Here is a 21,800-nt window from a genome sequence, read left to right as displayed (position 1 = left end):
AAGTGTTTTCGGCTTTGTGGGCCACGTTCCCTGTTAAAACTGCCCGGCTCTGCCACCACAGCCACAGACCCCGCATCAGCGAATGGCCGTGCTGCGTCCCGATAAAACTTTATTTGCGGAAACAGGCAGTGGGCTGGCCGTGGCCCGCGGGCCGTAGGTCTCTGGCCCCTATGCTCAGGGAACGCTTTGATGCGACACGTGACTTCCATATTGCTTTCACCGGGGCAGAATTTTCAGAGTCATCAGTCATGTACTTCTAAAACTTAAATTGCGATTTCATTTTTTAAAAAAGGCTTGTATGTCTGAAAACATCCCTTTGATTCCTATTTCTGTAACGCAATGATGACAAAGCAGCACCTCTCAAGGTGAGGGCCCCAGACCCCTGAGGGCATTCGAGACTCTTGTGGGCAGTTCCAGGGGCCAAAACCAGTTTCATAGTAACACTGGTCTCAAAGCCTGGGGTGCCCTGGGGTTGTGCTGGGGAGGTGCTGGGTGAGGAGGAAGGAACCCAGGCGGGTCCCGCGCAGCATTTACTATGTGGAGATTCCGGACAAGGGGTCTGTAGGCTCTCGGTGCCTCGGCTCCCTCTGGAGAGGCCAGGCTTTTCCCGGTCTCGCGTCTCCGATCCCCAGGCGCCTGCTTCTGCTTCCCTCACAGACAGTCTGTAGGGACCGAGGGTCTGCGTTTGGGGCCGAGGCGAGGTGGGTAGAAACAAAGCGGGTGATGGGGTTTACCATCCACACGTGGTGCTAAGCATGCCGGCAGCCGTGGGCAGACCCTCACTCAGACGGTGAGTCCCTTTGAGTGCGGAGAAGATGAGCCCCCGTGTCCACACTGGCACTCGCCTGCTCCCCCCGAGTCCCGCCATCCGTTTTGCCACACACGTGGTGTCCACGGCGAATTTGAGCCGTGTTCCTGTGTCCCTCGAGCGGCACTGGGGACTGAACATTTCTTGCTTGGCTGAGATGTTCTGGGGCGAATAGAGGAACGTGGGCTCATGTTAGGGATCGAGCCATGTGTTACCCCCAACTGAGGTGAATCAATAGCCTTGACAACATGAGTTAGTTTGGGTACAGCTTTTCCAGCGGATCTCCAGTAACGCTTAGCGGTTTTTCTCAAGGGCGGACTTCCTGTTCTTAGTGTCAGAATCAGAGTGACTCAGTCAAGTCACTGAGTCAACTGACTCTTCTGTTCATATTCGTCGTTTCTCTGTGATAACACCCTGTCTAGGCAACAAAATGCAGGTGAATCGCAGTGAACCCCCCCCGTCATTCGACACATGCAGTGATCGAAGAACGTTTAATCAAGCGGCTTTTTAAGAAATGTACTATCACACTGGGTTTTGCAAAATCTCCGTGTCTAGAGTGACATGAAAGAAAGGAGGTTATGGTTTTTAGCTGCTTCTTCGAGATTTACTAGATTCTGGAGCCTCTCCGAGTGCACCCGTGACCTCAGCTGTAATCACCAAAGTACTCATCGCGTGTCTGACAGGCCCCGAGTGGCCGCGTTTCCCCCAGAACAAAACTTGGCTTTCCAAATGAGTGGAATATTAATCTAAACCAAATGTGGGAAGGCCACATTTTTGAGAAAGGAACGTAGATTGCAATAGTGAGAAATCATTTATTAAAAAGATGCATGCCAGGAGTTTATGGCTGCAAGACTCTTTGGTACCTCGTTAAAATCTTTATAGATGTTAGCGATACAGTGTATTTTCGTTTGTCAGTTTGCAAGCTAAAAATTCTTACAAAACTTGAGAGAAGACGTTTAACAAGTAAATAATGTTCAGAATATAAATTATGGCAGCTCGCCAGTACAATAAATGTCCTGGGAGTAAATTAATTTTTGCTTTGACGCAAATGGCAGCTGGTTAATGAATGTTTCCAAGGTCTTGGTGGTGGGGGGATGTGTGTCTGTGCATCGGGTATGTGTGAGGGGAAAGGACAGTGATGTGTTTTGAGAAGAGGGCAGTAAAAAAAAAAAAATGGTAACTTAAACTCTCCCGGGAAAAGTAGCGTATTTCAGAATATTAATAATGGTAAACAGTTGGAACCTGTTTTCCCACGGCCTAGCCTAGCTTTAAGTGAGATGCCAGATCCGTGGCCTTGGCAGTCCGTATCTTACCACGGTACGTGTACTTCTGTGAGCGTCTTACGGTTTTGATTTAGCAGGTAGCGTGTGCTCTGTTGTCTCATGTCCACTTTTATGTTTGGTTAAAACCCCTATTGTGGAAAGAGCAGCAGGCAGAAGACAGGGGCCTAGCACGCAGACGGGGCTCGCCTTGCAGCTTAGGGCCCGGAGACCTGTGGGGGGTGCGGGTCCCCCGCCGTAAGGCCCAGGCCTCTTCCAGCGGGGCCGTCCCGCGTGTCCGCGACCTCTCTGGGGTCTGTTCCCAGCTTCTGTCCCGCCCCTGCTGGAGCCCACTCCTTCCTGGCGACTGTGCCCCAGCGTGCCCACCGCCACACGTCAAGCACTCGACGGTCCCCGCCGTGCGTGTTCCCGACACGCGGTCCGTGACCACCACGGCGGCTGTGTGTCACAGTGCTCGCCGACCACACGTGCACACGGTGACTCAGCCCATGATGCCTTCAAATGGGACATTTAAATTAGAAAACCTTCAATACATATCTTTGCACAAAAAACCTTCTGTCATGGCAGAGTTCTTAAATTTTTTGTTTAAGTTTTTTCTCTTCTTGTCTTTTTCTTTCCTACACATTTCCTGTTCCTATATGTAATTTCATAGAATCATCCTACACGTTTGTGTCCGTTCTCTTCACGTTGAAGAGTGCACGTGTGGGGCGGGACCACGTGGCCTTGGCCCAGCAGAGGCGGTGCCTGTGCTTAGACGGATGGGACAGACAGATGGGAAGGGGCCCCCTCGGACCACGGGCTCCTCCTCTCCTCACAGAACCACAGGCTGGCCTCGCTGTAAGACCTCTTTCCCAGGCCTGCCCTCACCAGTCTCATTTTCTCCCATTTTTATGCACCTAGCTACCATAGAAATCTAAGATCCCGTGAAGAAACACAATTTTTTCAAAATACATGTATTTTTATTCCAGACTATTTTTTTTCCGTAACTCTTCATAACATGATTATTTCACATTTTATTAGTTTTCATTAAGAACTTTTCCTTTTTGTAATATCACATTAGTTTTGTATTTGGAAAGCCAATTATATAAACAAAACCGGGCGGATGATAGAGACTAAAAACTATTTTCTCACCTCAATGATAATAAAGGTACAGCATATAGTATTTGTCCTGTGACTTGCTTAATTCACTTGGTGCGGTGTCTTCCAGATTAATCCACGTTGTCACATATGGTAGGATTTCCTCCCTTTTATTTATTTTTAATTTAATTTAATTTAATTTTTTTAAATTTTCATCCAAATTAGTTAGCATATAGTGCAACAATGATTTCAGGAGTAGATTCCTTAGTGCCTCTCCTCCCTCCCCCAACCCCTCCAGTAACCCTCAGTTTGTTCTCCATATTTATGAGTCTCTTCTGTTTTGCCCCTCCCTGTTTTTATATTATTTTTGCTTCCCTTCCCTTATGTTCATCTGTTTTGTCTCTTAAAGTCCTCATGTGAGTGAAGTCATATGATTTTTGTTTTTCTCTGACTAATTTTACTTAGCATAATACCCTCCCGTTCCATCCACATAGTTGCAAATGGCAAGATTTCATTCTTTTTGACTGCCAAGTAATATTCCATTATATATACCACATCTTGTTTATCCATTCATCCATTGACGGACATTTGGGCTCTTTCCGTAGTTAGGCTACTGTCGATAGTGTTGCTATAAACATTGGGGTGCATGTGTCCCTTTGAAACAGCACACCTGTATCCCGTGGATAAATGCCTAGTAGTGCAATTGCTGGGTCGTAGGGTAGTTCTATTTTTAGTTTTTTTTGAGGAACCTCCATACTGTTTTCCAGAGTGGCTGCACCAGCTTGCATTCCCACCAGCAGTGCAAGAGATCCTCTCTCTCCGCATCCTTGCCAACATCTGTTGTTGCCTGAGTTGTTCATGTTAGCCATTCTGACAGGTGTCAGGTGGTATCTCATTGTGGTTTTGATTTGTATTTCCCTGATGATGTTCATGTGTCAGTTGGCCATCTGGATGTCTTCCTTGGAGAAGTGTCTATTCATGTCTTTCGCCCATTTCTTGACTGGATTATTTGTTTTTTGGGTGTTGAGTTTGATAAGTTCTTTGTAGATTTTGGATACTAACCCTTTATCTGATATGTCATTTGCAGATATCTTCTCCCATTCTGTCGGTTGCCTTTTAGTTTTGCTGATTGTTTCCTTCGCGGTGCAGAAGCTTTTTATTTGGATGAGGTCCCAATAGTTCATTTTTGCTTTTGTTTCCCTTGCCTCCAGAGACGTGTTGAGTAAGAAGTTGCTGCGGCCAAGATCAAAGAGGTTTTTGTCTGCTTTCTCCTCGAGGATTTTGATGGTTTCCCGTCTTACATCGAGGTCTTTCATCCATGTTGAGTTTATTTTTGTGTCTGGTGTAAGAAAGTGGTCCAGGTTCATTTTTCTGCCTGTCGCTGTCCTGTTTTCCCAGCACTATTTGCTGAAGAGACTGTCTTTATTCCATTGGGTATTCTTTCCTGCTTCGTCAAAGATTAGTTGGCCATACGTTTGTGGGTCCATTTCTGGGTTCTCTATTCTGTTCCACTGATCTGCGTGTCTGTTTTTGTGCCAGTGCCATACTGTCTTGATGGTTACAGCTTTGTAATATATCTTGAAGTCCGGAGGCTACTTTAGTTTAGCTATTTACTTATTTATTTTAGTTTGGAGAGGGTGCTGTCTGGGTTATCTCCTCCCTGGGTATTTACATCTTTCACTTCTCACAAACATAAACTTCACGAGTAAACCGTTCACACGTGCACACATCCAGCACGTATCGGCCGAGCGCCTTGTGGCCAGATTCCTGAGGTCCAGGAATGGGCAAGAGTGACCACGGCCATGTTCTCCCGAGGCTGACGTCGTGGGGGACGAGCATAAAGACACATCAGGTGGCGATTAGCAGTACGCACAAGCAGAAGGGTAGCGGCACTGAAGCCCTTACTGTGGGGTTTCGGGGAGGGGCTCTCGTGTGCCAGGGTAAATTCCCACCGGGGCTGAAAGACCAGAGGGACCTCGGGCGCAAAGCTGCCGCGCAGGGGGGCCTGCAAGGTGGTTGGTGAGAGGGAGACGCAGGGAGGTAGCGGGCTGGCGGTGGAGCCCCGCAGGCCACGCGGCACTCTGACTGCCGTGGGAGCGTCACGGCCGCCAGGGCAGAGCAGGGGGCGGCCCCACCCGGCTTTCCCCCTGGAGACGTGTTGGCCGCTGTCAGGGAAGGAGGCGCCCGCGGGAGGCGAGTGGCTTGAGGTAGCGATGCTGCATGAACACTGGGAACTGGAGAAGCGCGTGCTGACAGTGCCCTAAGGAGCTTGGGCTCCACGAACAGTCCCCAGAAAGGCCGCATAGTAAATACCTCAGCTTTGCCAGCTGGGAGTCTCTGCCTCAGGGCGTTCATGTTAGCAGGCTCCTGGAAGAAGCACGGAAGCTCTGCAAAGCAGCCACAGACGGGGCGCGCCCAGCGGAGGGTCAAGGCCGAGCCCCAGCCAGCGGGCAGCCGGCCGGGCGCCCCTGCCGCGCACTGCAGAGAGGAAACCCGTCGCTTGTGTTGAACAGCTGGGTCACGTGCCGGCACCGCGTCATGTCCCGGCATGCGTGATCTCCGGTCCTGGCCGCAGCCCTGCAGGCGGCGTTCCCTAGTCTTACAGGAGAGCAGCCTGTCCTTGCCGTAACCCAGCACCCCACTTCTGCCGGCGTGCCGGCTCGCGCTTCTTTCTGTCCCCCGTCACCTCCGGTCTGGCCTGAGCGTCCAGCCCATCTCGGGTGAGACTCTGGGTGGCTTGGAGGGGCCTAACTCACCTCCTTTCTTGCAGCTTCATGAACAGGCGTGGCGTCTCCACTAACCCGTACCTGGGGAGCACCTCCAACGGCTACGCCCACCCCAGCGGCACGGCGCTGCATTACGACGACGTCCCCTGCATTAACGGCTCGGTGAGTGCGCCACTCGTACGGGGGTCCGGGCTCGGCTGTGTCAGAGGCGGGGCAGCGCGAGGGTTCCTGTAATCCGGGGCCCCGATTTCCGGCCAGGCGCCAGAGGGCTTTTGGCCGTGCTCTGAGGCGGGATGGAACCCGTGTCCCTCTCTCCCGGGCTTGTTTGTGACCTTAGTGTGCATCTGAGCAAGTGGGTACCTGGACACCAGTAGGCTGCCCTTCAGCGTCCACGTCATTGTGTCTCAACACGTCCTAAAATGTGGGACGTAGGACGGCACCTCAGATATGTCAAAATAGGGCCCAGGCTCGGTTCTCAGGGAGCAGAAGGGACACGTTGCCTCGGCGTAGTGGCCGCACCTCAGACTCAAGGCGTCTTCCCCCTTGGTGGCCTTGGAGCACCCGGGACGCCCGGCCCCTGGTCCAGAGCGGCTTATCTGCCCGTAGGAATGCAGTGCAGGTGCTCAGTGACAGCTCTGCGTGGCCTCAGGCTGGCCGGCTCGGTTCTCGGTACTTTGCGTCCTGTACGCAACGAGCGGACCTCATCAGTAAACTCTTACCACGTCTCCACATTCTTTGCCGAACAGAACAGCCGTCACTGAGCACACTCCCTGGGCCAGGCCCCGTGCTGTCCTCCGGGCCACCAGGGGAGAGGCCCTCGAGAAACCATCTTACCGTTGGTCCCCCGGTATTGGGTGGGCTTAAAGTTGGCATCGTGTCAGGATACGTTTCAAAGTTTGGCATAGAATGTGTTTATTGTTGTGTTTCAAATCTTGGAAGGTATTTTGGACTTTTTTCCTGCTGTTTTGCTCACCTGTTCTTTTCTCGGTACTTGGATGGACGTCCCCAATCAGCCCCCTCTTTTGTGTGGTCATCAAATCCACACCTGCCCAAGGCAGGCACCGGGAGATCACGGCCTTCTCGAGGGAAGTGCGGGGGTCAGGCAAGGACTCCTGGAGCTCAGAAGTAGAAGCAAACTGAAAAGAAGGTTACGTGGTCTGGGTCGGAGGTGACCAGCTGGCTATCAAATGCAGTGAAGTCATGTCTGTCCCCAGGGTCTTGGATAGCTTGCCCTGGGCGTTCCTCCCTCTACCCCCTCGGGCCTGCCCTGGGGTTCCCCTTAGGGCCCCGTCCGCAGGCTCTTTACTGGATTCCTTATCGCGCAGTCCCTCCTCCCTGCCTGCCCATCCTCTCTCCCTCCTTCCTGATTTGCCGCATGGCCCCTAGCGCCCAGGGTCTGCACTAGGGATTGAAGACACAACGCAGGAGTTGTAGCCTCCGTCCCCCAGTGGCCTTCCGACTCAGGGAGGGCTGCATGGTGGCCCCTGTGAGAGCAGGTTCTCGGGCAGTCTCTCTGCCTTCCTAGGCACTGGCTAGGGCCGGCCCCTGGCTGTGCTGGCCTCCGTTTGCTCCGTGCAGCCACCAGCTCCTGTTGACAGAGTGGCCTTACCTCTGGCGTAGGCCCAGCCACCCACTCGCTCCCACGTAGTCGTGAGCTTCTCTGAGCCCTTGGTCCCAGGCGCCCCCCTCCCCCCCCCCCCCCCCCCCCGTGTTGGAAGGACAACACACAAAACTGTCTCTGGGCCTTCCCACCCAAAGGCCCTTCTGCGTCCCTCTTCCTCCAAGGGTTTTCTGCCTTCTTCCTTACCTTCCGCACGGAGGGCTCAGGGAGAGCTGGGTGGGCTGGCACGAGCACGCCCCATCCACCCCTCCATCCCTTTAGGTTTGTGTCACGGGGGTTCAGCCCGTCCCCAGGAATGAGCTTTCCTTGGAGCACCCGCAGCGTCGTCCGATTCAGACATAAAAACCCACCATTCTGGAAGGACTCTGCATTTAGGAATTGTTTCTGCACGTGTGTGTGGCGCTGTGACAACTTGAGGTCCCAGGCGCAGTATCTGTGGCTCTCTCGCTTGCTGAGGGCTTCCTGGAAGCCAAGGCCCCTCTTTAAACTGCTTCTGTTTTCCGGGCTCCAGCACCAGGCCGTCCCTTGTTCGGGAGGCTTCCTTCCTCGGTTTTACGAAGCTCGTGCTTTCTGACCCCAAACCTGGCATTTTGTCAGGGTCTCGACTTCCGTGATCCTTGACCCTCGGTGCCCCCCTGACGCCAGCGCAAGATAAAAGCGGGTCTCAAAAGGGACCTTCTGAGGTACTTTTAATCTAGAAACGTCCGTGGAGTATCAGTTTCTAAGTGTTCCATGCGACTCGATCCTTTGGCATTTGGGGAGGTGATGGTCCAGTCTAGAGCGTTCAGATAACCCTGGACAGCTGTGTGCCGGGCTGCCCCAGCGGGGCCGTCAGCCCAGGCTTGTGCGCAGGGGCCGCGGCATGTAGATGGCGGGCGGGTCCCCGCATCACAGAAATAGACACGTCAAGTGGCTGCAAGAGACGGAACGTCCCTCCCGTGAGACTCAGACTGCTTCTATTTTTGTGACAAAAGGCTGTAATTACAGTGTGCTGCCAGAAGGATGTAAAAATAGGGTAAAATGAGCACAACCTAGGAATTAATATTTCTCTCTTTTGGAAAGTACAAAGCAGTTTGTGAAGACCTTTAGGTCTCTGGCTGTGGTTCTGAGTCTGGGTTTAGTTTACACTTGAATGTCCTTGTTCTAAAGTGGCCCCTAGTTATTTTAGTCCTTTGTAAAAACCTTTCCTGCTGAAACAACACCATTATATCCGCTATATTCTGAAACGTCCTCTTTTCTGTGATGATTTGATTTCTTTCTTTCAACAGACTGTGTTTGGGTCGCTGTGCTTTCTTCAGGTAGAACAGAGTGTGGCACCCGGGTGCACACTGACGGTCACCTGTAACACCTGAGCCGCTGACACGTGCGTGACAGACAGGCGGAGTCAGGAGGTGGTGTTCACCCTGGCGCACCCGCAGCTTGGGGCAGCGCCGTGCGCGGCTGGGGCCGGGCTCTGTGCCGCGGTCTCCTCCCGCATCTTGAGATTCCCCGGGCGACATAGAGGGGTCAACAGTTTCGAAGCACTTAAAACAACGTCTGGGCCGTAGTAGTTACTGTAAAGTAAAGCGCTTTCTGGGCCGGAGCTCGAGGTTTCTGGGCCCCCAGGCTGTCACATGGCTTCCGCTCTCTGGATTAGGACTTCCAAAATTGGGGACTTTAAAGAAAAAATGTCAAATCCTCTTTGTTTTCCCCTCTACTTTTAAAGAAAGGAACGAAACAAAAACTTCATAAGCCAGCTACCCTGGGAATGATCTTAAGGAAAAAAGCAACCCCTCCTGAGTCTCCCAAAGTAGAAAAGTTGTCCGCTTACGTGTGTGTGCATGCGCGTGTGCGTTCTTGGTAACGGCGTGGGGTACACGTATGCGTTTTGGGGGGTACTAATTATGTCTCTGCTATGCTTTCTGTGGCCGAGGGCACTAACGACGAAGCTGTGTGTTGCAGTGGGACCCTGAAGATGGCCCTCCTGCTTCCCGTGCCAGAGGCCTGGGAGAAGAGGTGCTCTATGATAACGCAGTCCTGTACGATAACTTGCCGTCTCCGAAAATCTTTGCGCGCTACCCGCCTGCTGACAGAAAGGCTTCTAGGCCGTCTGCCGACAGACTGTCCTGTAACCATTACAAATACCCTCCCTCCTGCACTCAGTCTGCCACTAACACCTCTTCTCTGGGGAGGGCGTCTTCTGTCGGGCTCAGCTCCCAGGTACAGCATCTCCTTCCATCCTGTTCTAGAATTGTCTGAACCGCGGGCCTCCTGCAGGGCGTTACAAGGATAGTGTAGCCCCCAGCTCGCAGTGGCTGAGACCCATCAAGGGTGAAGCGGGATTTTGTCCTCAACTAGAACAGAATTTGCAAATGCAATCGATGTTTTGCTGCCCAGGAACTGATCAAACACTCCTATCTAGTTCATGGCTTAAGCACTGTGTTTCTTGGCCTAAATTTGGCTCTTTTTCTATTCTTGGAAAATTCCCCAGTGGATATTGTGCATTACGTTGCCTTAAGGCAAAGGTTTCAAAAAAGGACAGGGACAGTATAACTTTCCAGAACATTCTTGCACTGCAAGCTCCTTACAATATGTTCCCATCGCACGTACGTGAGGAACGCTGGACTCCAGGTACGACTTGCTTTTGGTCTTTAAACATAGAACAGGATCTTCAAGATGCTACAGTGTTTTTCTGTAACGAGTCTAAAGCGTACTGCCTAAAACCAAGTAGTAATGAGGATTTTGGATTATCACTGAATAAATAAGCTGGGTGTTGCACTGCTGTCTGCTCTGTACCTCCTAGTTACGGCAGACGAGAACATTGCAGTGTCAGTGCTAATCTGGTGTGTTCATGCATTTTCCGCCCGAGGACTTTCTGTACTCGGCATACAGATCTAAGCACCACGATATGAGAATACTCTGCAAACATGAAGCAGAGGGGTACACTTTAAATTACATTCTTTTTGCTCCATTTTTGGGGTACCCGTAGGAAGCAGTGACTGCCTGGTAAGGTCCTAGCGCTTCGCACGGCGGAGGCTGGCAGAGCTCTAACCAGCTCATCGATTTCACCAAAATCCCAGGGAAGGTTTGTTTGTCTCTGATTTTTAACGACCGCTGCTCAGATCTGTGAAGATTCACTCAGTGAACACGAATGCGTCTACGGACTTCTCTCCTTTTATTGGCATAAAAGTTCTGTTAGGTGGAGATTGTGGGACAAGTATGCCATCTGGCACATTTGCTTTGTCCCCAGATGAGTCTGGAATGACTCGATAACGTCATTTCGATGTGCTTGTTTTTATTCGTTTTCACTCTGTTTTAAGGTAGGAGACACTTTGTAAGTTGAATGGTAGCACCTTTAGGTTTCCTGTGCTAGTTTGGTCATTTTGACCAAATAACAAGGGACCTGTTGTTTAATGCAGAGGTCTTTCAGTTAGTGAGCACCTACAGTTTGCCATATGTTGTGCACGTGTCTGGCGTGTCGCCTGACTTATTTAGGAACCCTGTGGGGAGGACTCGGTATATTTATGGTTTTTTTTAATGAGCGAATGGAAGCTCCGAAAGTTGTAGCGACTTGCTCAGCGTGTCCCAAGTCACAGAGTCAGAGCCTGAAGCTCCGTCTGTCCACCTCCCCACCACTGGGCCCACAATAGCAGCAAACGAAGCATCGTGGGCAAACGTGGGTCTGGAGTCGACGTTTGCCGCCACTCTGGGTTGATTGATGACATAAGTCAGGTCCACGTGTGTCACGTAAGCAAAACCCAGCGTCTGTTGGCTTGCAGTGAAGGAGTAGAGGTACCGTTGAATCTTTCCCAAGAACCGACTGCATTCATACTGGTCCTGTGTCGCTCTCCTTGCTTCTGTCGTCTGACCCACCCATGAATCAGAAGGTAGTTACCTGTCCCATGAGGACGTCAGGCAGTGGCAGGGCCCTTTGAGCAGAAATCTGATGCTCGGCCATGCCGCTCCCCTGAAGAGAATCCCCCAGAAAGACGAGCCGTTCATTTTTAGAAACGCAAACTTTTAGGAATCTGCACCAAATGCTCTCGGACGTTCTACTGCCTGTGCCAGCTTCTTGGTTAGCGTTTATGATCTCCCAATAGAAGCGTATATAACTTTCATTGCATCCCGACTGGAGGCATCCAAGTTCCTCACTGGCCTCGGACCTCCGCTCCAGACCCACGTAAGCCAGAGCAGGAAAACCACAGCAGCTCAGTGTTTGGAAAGCACGCTGGCTTTCCGTCCGTGCTAGGTTATAGGAAGGATTCAGAGACTGAGACAACTTACTGAAAACAAAAAGTATTTTTTATTGTCTGTTTTTAATTTCCTTCTGCTTGTTTTGACAGCTGAAGGGTAAAAAGCCCCCCGCAGCCTCCAGTGGGGTCCCAGGGAAGGGGAAGACTCCAAGCAGTCAGCAAAAACAAGCCGACTCGGCATCCAGCGTGAAGCGCACGCCTTCAAGTAAGTTCACCGTCCGGATCCTTCCTAGTTTCAGGTGCGGTTCGCAGGGCTGGGGCCGTAAGAGCCGTCTTCTCACCTGCTCGGGTAGAGATGCCGGGTGTGGGGGTCCGGTGGAGAGCGGGGACTGCGTTCATCGTCACCCTGCCTCCTTGCCGGGTTGAAGACGGGTGACGGTCTCTAACTCCGCTCTTCTGAGTGCTGTATGAGAGGAGAAGCAAAGCTGACCGGTTGGGCGTACAGGCGGCGTGCAACCGCTCTGACGCTGTTTCCCTAGGACACGATTGTAGGCGCCCTGGGCTTCGGGTCAGCAGACGTCAGCTCGCGTCCCCAGTCTGCGGGTGACTTAGTGACTTCTGTCAAGCCGCGTGAACGCTCTGTGAGCTCGGCTCCCCGTGTTGGCGGCGTAGACAAGTGGCTGTGGTCTCTGTGACGTCTCTGAGGTGTCCCGTGGGTCTCCAGGCACGAGAGCGGCGGAAGGTTGACGGGATGCGTGTTCGTGCCCCGCCTTACGGTCTGCGAGCCGATGTTCGCGGTCCCCTGTTGATTCGCCCGGCCTCTTTATCAGGGCAGGTAGTGTCGTCTGCCCCGCCGTGCAGACGCAGAAATCCTCTCCGAGAGACCGAGGGGCTCCCGCAGCATCTCACAGCTGGCCAGTAAGGGAACCAGAGTGAGCACTGCCGTCAGACTCCACATCTGCAGGGGGCCGAGCAGAGCAGAAGCAGGACACGAGGGGGGACCCAGCCCGCCCGAGCGCCCGGTGCCCTTCCCCACCTGCGGTGGATTCACCTCAGGTGACAGCGCCGTCCACACCCGTGCAGATTTGCTTCGGCCCCGGCGGCGCTGGGCCCCGACTCGTTCGGCCAGCGGGGCAGCTGGGCCTGTTGCCCGGGCAGCACGCGCAGGGTGCTTGCCGCCCAGCTGCTCGGGTCTCCGGGAAGCTCTCGGCCGGACCTGCTGGTAAAGGGGCTGTAGCTCAGGCCGTTACGAGGTCCGGGAGCTCCTGAGCAGGTGTGGACGTGTTAGGGGAGGAGGATGGGAGTCAGACTCCGGAGATCGCGTGGGGAGTTGTGTCTGTGCTTCCTGAATCTGGCCCGGTGCCGCTGGCTGGTAGACGGTCTCCGTGGAGGCGACGATGAGGCCAGCTGGCTCGTTAGTAACCCCTCGCAGGTGTTCTCAGCACCTGACTTAGTGACCTCCTGTTTGCACTGTGATGGACGTTCGGAGTGTGAGAGTGTCTGGGGATGGAGAGGGCGGCCCTTTCCTTGGCCACATACAAGGACGAGCCTTGGACTTGACCAACAATCCTTGGCCGCTTGTGCCCCAAGGGGGCTTCTCTTCTGTACATCAGCTTGTCTCTACTTCCTTCTCCTCATATGTGCGCTTCGAGCAGATAGGTCAGGAGCCGGTTGGACCAAATCCCCCTCGTCACAATGTTATTGTGCTGGTTAATTTTGACCTCATCTTTCTGGCAAATCTTATTTCTCTAATGCAGTTGGATCTATTCATAGTCACTTAAAAGGTTAGCGCTCTTCATTCGTGGAGGGACGTGGGTAAGGAAATAGCTTGTGCCCCAGAACCTTGCTACACGGGACCCGACCCTTATGAGATCTCTGTCTTGACAGCATTTCTCCCAGGGCCCGTGCTCCTTTCATTTCCTAGGTGATTTATTCCTTTATGTTATGAGACCTTCTGTAGGGAACCTGTATTAACTTTGGTGACATCTAACAGTGACAGAAGAAAAAAAAAATTGCATTCAGTGTTTTTGCTGAATTCAGCCAGTTGTGTTACAGGCTGGACGGGGTTTATTGCACGGGGACCCAGAGATGTGGACATTTATAGGTTAGTGCATGCAGCTCTGTTGGGAAAGCCTCTCCGGTTAGAAGTCAGCGAGCACTCTAGCCGGTGCCTGCGGTGCTTTTGTTTCAAATGGCCGATTTCGTTACCCTCGGGCTGCGATCCTTTTAATGTCATGCTCTGTGTGTACTTTTTCTTTCGGTCTGTCTGTCTGTAGTGAGGGGAGGTTGCCCGGGGACTGAAGATTTGCACCTGCCTTCCTAAACGCAGGGTTTCATTGCAGGAGTCAGCGCCTTCGGCATCTAGGACAGGGGCCGGCTGGGGCTCTGGGGACTCCGTTGTCACTGACGGTGACTGGAGCTGCCAGTGAGGGTCCACCCCGTCCCGGGCACCTTGTGGTTTTGTTGGGATGGGTTTTAGGTACAGATCTCAAATTTTGTTGGACCTCCAGGTGGGCTTCTCGCTTCTGCTTCATGGGGGGGGGGGGGGGGTGAAGCTGAGCCTCGGGGAGATTCGTTGCCCAGTCCTGGCGGCCTCTCTGGCATCACACCACACACCTGCCCAGGAGTCACTGCCAGTCCCCTGGGGCAGCAGACACACAAGCCGACGATGGCGGTGCTGTGGGGTGTGAGGCGGCGGGGCGCAGGGGTGCGGCTGACTCATAGGAGGCCCCTGAGTCGCAGTCAGGTGCAGGAGGCAATGGGAGCTCCGAAGTCAGTGACCCTTGATCACATGTGTGGCATCTCTGTCTCTTCAGGGTGTTTTTCCAGGGAGGGTTTCTCTGAATTATTGTCCTCATAAGGCCCACATACTCAGAGGACAAGATTTAACGCAGTAGCGTTGGCCAGATCTCCGACTAGTTTCCCTAAGACTGGTTTCCTCTTCGTTCGTTCGTTCGTTCATTCGTTCGTTCATTCATTCATTCCTCTTATTTAATGAGCATTTAGCAAGTGCTCATTTCATGCTTGTTCTGAGCGCTCCATAAATCTTAAGTTAGCCCTGGTAACAGCCCTGGGGGTCATTGTGTCACAGTTGCGGGAACTGAGGCATAGACAGGCGGGGCGCGTTGTTTCAGGTCGCACAGCTGATGTGGCATGATGGGATTCCAGCCCAGCCAGTCAGATCCAGACCCCGCTGCACACAGACTCCCCGTATTCCTGTTCATTCCTTCACTCGTTCAGTGGAGCACCTGTGTGCTCGGCCCAGGCCGGACACCCACCGCAGCACAGGGGACAGAGCTGCGTCCAGCCGGCCACACTGCCAGGCGGCTCAGTCATGAGGCTCGGATGTGCCGGTGTTCACGGAAGTCTTTTGAAAAATACAGAGAAGTGCCCACATCCGGGAGATTACTCTTGGTGTGGATTAGGGAATGCTGAGCCGCAGCCTTATTGAAGATTGTTGCGTGCTGCAAAGGAAAGTGAGTTAAAAAATGTCCTGATGTTCTGTTTGTGTTCCCTTAACTCAACTCAGGGACTCCTGGGAAGCTATCGAAACTATTCGAATTTCTCCATTTTCTACTCAAGTCCAGCTTCCCATTCTTTGTCTTACTGAGCTAGCGAAATAGCTAGATTAGAGTGTCTTTTACCAAGTTGGCTGATTTTTTTAAAAAATTTTTATTAAATATATTTTTTAACGTTTATTCACTTTTTGAGTGACAGAGACAGAGTGCGAGCAGGGCAGGGGCAGAGAGAGAGGGCGACACAGAATCCAAAGCAGGCTCCAGTCTTTGAGCTGTCAGCACAGAGCCCAACACGGGGCTCGAACCCACGAACCATCAGATCACGACCTAAGCTGAAGTCGGACGCTTAACTGACTGAGCCACCCAGGCGCACCTCGAGTTGGCTGATTTTAAATAGACTTTATGAATTACCCTGTTATCTGCTTAATTAAACCTAATTTTCTTCTGTGGCTTTCATTTTTTTTTTTTTTTTTTTTTTAAGATGCTGACCAGTACAAATATGGCAAGAACCGGGTCGAAGCCGACGCCAAGCTGTTGCAGAGCAAGCAAGAGGAGCTGCTGAAGAGGAAGGAGACCCTGCGGAACAGGCTGGCCCAGCTCCGGAAGGAGAGGAAGGACTTGAGGGCCGCCATCGAAGTGAATGCTGGTATGCGGGGGCATCTCCTTGGGTTAGAGTGTGCACTTCCTGTCCTGCCCTCAGTAAGACCGCCCGTCTCCGTGCTGGTAAGCCCAGGGTGGCACCGCAGAACAGGCAAGAGGAGGCCAGGGCCGCCCCTCAGCCTGCTCGCCCGCTCTCCAGGGCCGGTGGGTGGGGCCGCCGGGAGCTGTCCCCTCTTCAGGTGCTGGCAGCAGAGGCTGTCTACGGGACAGGCGGGGCTCAGCAGTTTGAAGTCATGTGTATGATGAAGCAGTTGGGGCTGCTGGCAGGAGAACAGTCCACGGGGACAGGTACGATTCAGGAGCCCAAGCAAGAGGTAGAAGGAACCCTTGGTGCCCCGAGAAGAGACAGCATCTGAACTCCTGGAAGGGAACAGGGAAACAGGCCAGGATAGTGGAAACACGCCCCAATGGCCGTTGTTGGAGAACCGAGTCAGGACCCGAGAGAGGGGTGTCTCTGGATCAGGCAGGTTTGTTCTTGCTGGCGGGGGCAAGGAATATGGGGTCCGTGGCTGTGCGGATGGAACCGGTGTAGGTCGCCTCAGCTCAAGACTGGTTCTTACCCTGGGGCAAGATTCACGCTTTAGGTTTCGGTTTTGCTGGCCTCGGGGTGGAGCAGAGGACCCGGGGGTCCGAAGGGGAGACGCCTGCTTTCACACGGCTCACCTGCAGGGAGGCCTTGGCGTACCTGCACGTGAAACAGTTCATCAGCCTTTCCAGCCTTTCAGTCCAGCCTTTCCGGACTTCGGGGCCTAAATGAGTGTTGGGACAGGAAGCGCTTTTGGAGTTCAAAGACTGGGAGGTTAGATACAGGCTGAGCAAGTGAGAGCTAACCCGCAGGAGGGGCCGGACGTGGCAGCCGGCCGCCTGCCTGCGGGGAACCGAATGCTAAGTCAGAGACCTGGGTAGGAGCCTCCAGGCCCACAAGACAGAAGGAGGATTTCTTCCTTCTGTTGTTTCAAGCTTGCAGGGTCGCAAAGATGCAGACAGGTTAGACCAGCTCCCACGCGGTGACACCAGGCCAGGGCCACACACGCGAGCCGGGTAACCCCTTGGGATCGGTTTTCCTGCACGTGCAGTGGGTACGTTGCCAGCCGCCTTATGTCCGTGGGACACATTTCAAATAAAGTGAGTCCAGTAAATGCACCTTGAAGCGACAGGTGCCTATTCTGTGGGGGTGAAAGCTTTATTGTGGATCCTCCGGGAGGAGAGAAGGCCCAGGAATCATGGGGGGGGGGGGGGGATTGGGACAGGACAACCTCCAGACTCTCCAAGCCAGCGGCACCCCTGCAGGCATCTGCCCTGAGTCCCATATGTTGAAGTGAGTACGCTGAGGCCTGGGCCCAGAATTCTGGGATTTGTGGGAATCCAGGCCTCCGGCCTCCAGGGCCACAGTCTCCCAGCTGCAGGAAAGCAGAGCGGTTGGAAATGGTCGCTGTTCTTTTAGCGAACAGCTGAACTTGAGTTTTGTAGAAGGGAACCCAGGTCAGGGCCGCTTGGCCCACAGCGCTGTGCAGAGCTCGCGCGAAGGGCAGCGGCGTGTGCCATCTATTGGCCAGAGCGACAGCGTGTCCGTGGGCTTGCAGGCAGGAAGCCACAGGCGGTTCTGGAAGGCAAGCTGAAGCGGCTGGAGGAGGAGTGTAAGCAGAAGGAGGCCGAGCGCGTCAACCTGGAGCTGGAACTCACGGAGGTCAAGGAGAGCCTGAAGAAGGCCCTGGCCGGCGGGGTCACCCTGGGCCTGGCCATCGAGCCCCGATCAGGGACGTCGAGCCCACAGGTAAAGTCCCTGCCAGCCCAGCGAGCACTCAGCCACATGCCAGCTCTGGATGGGTTCCTGGCTGTGCTCTGAGCCACTGGCCTCACGTTTTCCCTTCTTTGGGTAAGCATGGTGGACACAGCGGCCCCCCTCCTCTCCCTTCCCGGATGCCGTCATCGTAGGACACAGCAGCCCCCCTCTTCTGCTTTCCTGGATCCGGTCATGGAACACAGCTCTCTTTATCTCTTTCCAAACACGTCCTGATTGGATTCCAGCTCAGTAGCTAGAAATCTCAATCCCACGTAGCAGGTTTTCACGAAGCGTCCAGCACATGCTGGGGATCCCGCCAAGTTGCGGGGGGCAGAACCCTTGTCAAATCTGACAGGACGAGGGGAAAGAACTTTCGAAACACAAATTAGTGCCTTCAGGGGCTTCCTGTTCACTCTCTGGGACTCATAGTCACTGAGAAGCTACCAGCATCCTTCTCATAACTATTCTGTCGGGTCCAGATGACCCTCAGAGTCTGATGTCACTACTTCCGTTTTACGGTCGAGGAACGTGGGACCCAGAGAAGTGAAGTGACGCCCCCCCCCCCCCCCGCCCCGAGCACACGTGGCCAGGGGGGAGCCCTGAATGCGGTGCCTCCTTCTCTGCGGGAGCCTGTGACCCCCCCCCCCCCCCGCCACCTGACCCGCTTCCCAGGGCTCCTTTCTGTCCCTCTTTCCAAACTTCCTGGCAAAATGTGGAGCCTGGGTGAAGCCCCCTGCCCCTCCCCTCAGCACTGGGGTGGACCCGCGGGGAAGACTGATGTCTTTATGGATGTATGGCACAGCTGAAACCCCGCATCCCCCCGGGGGTTCCTCCTCTCTCTAGCGGTGACCCTGCACCCCCCCCCCCCAACCAAGAGTCCCCATCTTGGCCCCCGTTTATCAACTCTTCTCCTTTGGGGCTCACAAAGCCAAGCCTGTCCTTGGGAAGGCTCAGGACTGGTCTGTTTGAGCCTCCCCACCCAGCCCGCAGGGCCCGGCCACGTCCTCCCTCGGGAGGTCTCTCCTTGGACCTTGGTGCTGTCATCGGTCCCGGCACTGGCAGCTCCCGGCTCTACCCGCCCGGACCTTGTCCTGGGAATGCGGCTCATGGGACAGATGTCCCAGAGGAGCATCACGGGCTGCCTTACGGACCCAGCTTGGCCTCTCCCAGGGAGAGATGGTGTTACTCTCTCCTTACCAACCATTCTGTCCCCCACTCCCTCCTGGCCAGCATGGCCTTTGAAAAGCATGTCCAAGTGAACCGGAACATGGGTACAGCTAGCTGCTTGGCATCCAGGGCCAGCAGCCCCCGTAGGGGGTTCCAAGTGACCCAACTGAGTGGTGATTGAAGCAGTGTTCTACTCAGTGGTGTGCCGTATGACCCAAGCAGCATGCGACCATGTGTTATGCCGCCATGATGGGGAGCTTGGTCCTGGGCCCCCATCGGGGTGGGCACTGCTCCCCACCAGTCCTCTTCCCCAGGGAGCAGCCTGTGTCCTTGTGGGGGGGGGTGGGGTGCTGCCAATTGTAGGCACATTTGGTCACATGCTAAGCGTTTCAGAAGACGTCTTCCTTTGGTGTCCACGAGCCGTATGGGCTGCAGGATTATCCGGGCTGGGGTCACTCCAGGGAGCTCTGCGCTGCCACCAGCCACGGTCACAGTGACTTTCACTGCCTGGTGGCACGCAGAGCTTTCTGAAGGTACAAAGCACCGTGCAAATGGACAGCTGCCCAGCTCGACCAGTCGTCCCGTCTGAAATGGCGTTTCGAAGGTGCTCTCAGAACCAGGTGCTAACCATGCAGGGCCATTGTCATTGTTGTCTCTGCCTGTTTCCAAAACCCATGTGTTTTCTTTAAAATGAACGATTCTCGGGGTGCCCGGGTGGCTCAGTCAGTTGAGCATCTGACTTTGGCTCAGGCCGTGATCTCACCGTTCGTGTGTTCAAGCCCCGTGTCAGGCTCTGTGCTGACAGCTCAGAGCCTGGAGCCTGCTTCGGATTCCGTGTCTCCGTCTCTCTCTGCCCCTCCCCCACTTGTGCTCTGTCTCTCTGTCTCTCTTTCTCTCTGTCTCTCAAAAATAAATAAACGTTAAAAAATTTAAATGAATGATTCTCCTGCTGGAAAATGCTGATGGCCTGGAAACCATACCTCACGAGGGGCCTTCTCTCTGCGTTGACAGTCTCCAGTTTTTAGGCATCGGACTCTGGAGAGCTCACCCATGTCCAGCTGCGAGACCAGCGATGCCGAGGGCCCGGTGCCGGTGAACAGCGCGGCCGTGCTGCGGAAGAGCCAGCCTACCGGGAGCTCCCCCTGCCGCGGGCACGTGCTGCGGAAGGCCAAGGTGAGCTCCGCCCTCCCGTGTGCAGAGGCATCCGCCCCAGGGTGTGCTGGCTGCTGTGGGAGGGACAGGTGGGGGGGGGGGGGGCTCCAAGGGCCTCGCCGTTATCCCCACAGCCAGGGCCTCCTTCAGGGTCCTCCTCCTTTTCAAAGGCCAAGAGCCCCAGAACCTAGCTCAGGGCACCGACCAGCTGGTGTCCCTAGCAACTGTGGCTCTGGGAGGACCTGGGGTGGGGACTGGACCAGGTGACCTCTGGTTCTCAGAGTCCAGGCTGCCCCACTGCCTTGCCGGTGGTGCTGGGGGCACAGGGTGTACCCCTGTGCCCACCTGTGCTCTCCAGTCTCCTGTCTGGGATCGGCCCTGACAAGCTGGGATGCTAGACCGAAAACTCTCAGAAAATGTTAAATCCGTTATAGTTTGTCAAAGTGAACGGTTCTTGACTGCGGTGACCGCAAGCGTGGCATGCAGAGAAGTCGGGCTGGGAGTAATTACCTTAATTCATCAGATGCATGTAATTTGCTCTGACGCGTGTGGAGGCGGGCAGCCTCCCTTTGCCGCCTCTGGGCCCTTAGTCGCTGTGAGAACCTGCCCGACCTGGCTAGAGATGCAGTGTCTTCTGAGAGGTGGCTGTGTGTGGGTGAGAGCGGCCCTCTGGGTGCCCACGGTGGGTGCTGGCGGCTGTGGCTGCGGGCACGTCCTTCCTGGCACACGCTTGACCGCTGAGAGGTGTCCCTGCCGTGTGCCCGTTAGCCCCCCCGGGGAGCGCACAGAGCCGGCCCCCCTGGTGCCGCTAATTGTTTGTAGATGAGCCGTGCAGTAAGAGCGTGGCAGCTATTTTGTTTCTCTCCTGTGGAAGAAATCAGATTTACCACTGAGCCGCGGCAGCCCCCCATCCAGCTGTATGCCCTGGGGGTGCCGGCGGCCCCCCGGCTTGGGGACGGCAGCTCCTGCCGCTTCTCCGTGACCTCGGCCGGTTCAGATGGGTGGCAGCACTGAGGCCAGCCCAGGCCCACAGAGGGGAGCCGCTGTCCCTGTTTGCGGGTCCCTCACTGAGGGAGGGGGGTCGCACAGGGGTTTCCCGGGATCCCTGGGAGGCGACAGGGGCCTCATGGCTGGGGTCAGGGCCAGGGGCTTTGGGAACAGTAATCCACACTTAGGGGCATCACACGCGTGCTCTCAGGGGCCCACCCCAGCCCCTTTCTGAGGACCAGGACAGTCGGCTCGTTCTGGGCACGGGAGGGGTTAGCCCAGATGGCATCCCTTAAGTGACTTCCGGGTCCCGATGGGAACCCGGATGGTGGGAGGCACCTGTCACGGGCTTTCAGCTCCAGGCCCGGTGCTCCCCCCGGCTCCATCAGGAAACCTGCACGCTGACGGGTGTTCTGGAAGCCTGGTGCCATGGCCTCAGCGTGCCTTTGGAGCCTCCACAGGCAAACCCTTCCGGAGGTGGCGGGTGCCGGGCTGCTTCACGGTGGCGCCCGACCTCTCCGCAGACTCTCCAGCGAGGGCCTGCAGGGCTGTGGTCTCCCTTCCCACCTTGTCCTGCTTCGGTGTGTTCGTGCAGCTCTCTCTGTCCCTCCTGGCTTTGGCCACTGTGACCCGCGCCTGGCGATTGCATTACCTTTGCTAAACTTGTCGGGGAGACACGTGGCAGCTTCTGTGGACAACACGCACACCCGTCTTCTCTCTAAACCCTGCACGGCCCCGGGGCACATCGTGAGCCGCGGCGGTGTGGCGGGGGGGGGTGGGGGGGGACGCGGCCTCCTGGCTTTCACGGTGGACACCTGCCCACGTGGCCGTCTTGGGGAAGCAGCAGAA

At 54.8% G+C, this 21,800-nt stretch overlaps 1 protein-coding gene across 7 annotated transcripts in view; it reads left to right on the top strand.

The window, feature by feature from the left end:
- Positions 1–21,800, top strand: part of AFAP1 (actin filament associated protein 1) — a 157,606-nt gene that overhangs the window by 119,721 nt on the left and 16,085 nt on the right. For 3 of the 7 annotated variants that reach the window (XM_042936994.1, XM_042936999.1, XM_042936993.1), the window contains 6 exons: positions 5,936–6,053; positions 9,454–9,507; positions 11,835–11,949; positions 15,684–15,848; positions 17,446–17,636; positions 19,824–19,985. In XM_042936994.1, the coding sequence (XP_042792928.1) occupies positions 5,936–6,053; positions 9,454–9,507; positions 11,835–11,949; positions 15,684–15,848; positions 17,446–17,636; positions 19,824–19,985 (805 nt within the window). Of the gene's footprint in view, positions 1–5,935; positions 6,054–9,453; positions 9,712–11,834; positions 11,950–15,683; positions 15,849–17,445; positions 17,637–19,823; positions 19,986–21,800 lie in introns of all 7 variants that reach the window. The other 4 variants (XM_042936998.1, XM_042937000.1, XM_042936996.1 and 1 more) reach the window with 2 other exon arrangements.

The sequence above is a fragment of the Panthera leo genome, chromosome B1 (assembly GCF_018350215.1).
Source record: "Panthera leo isolate Ple1 chromosome B1, P.leo_Ple1_pat1.1, whole genome shotgun sequence".
NCBI classification, from domain to species: Eukaryota; Metazoa; Chordata; class Mammalia; order Carnivora; family Felidae; genus Panthera; species Panthera leo.
Note: the sequence above shows the minus strand (reverse complement) of the source record. Positions and strands in the feature narration are given on the sequence as shown.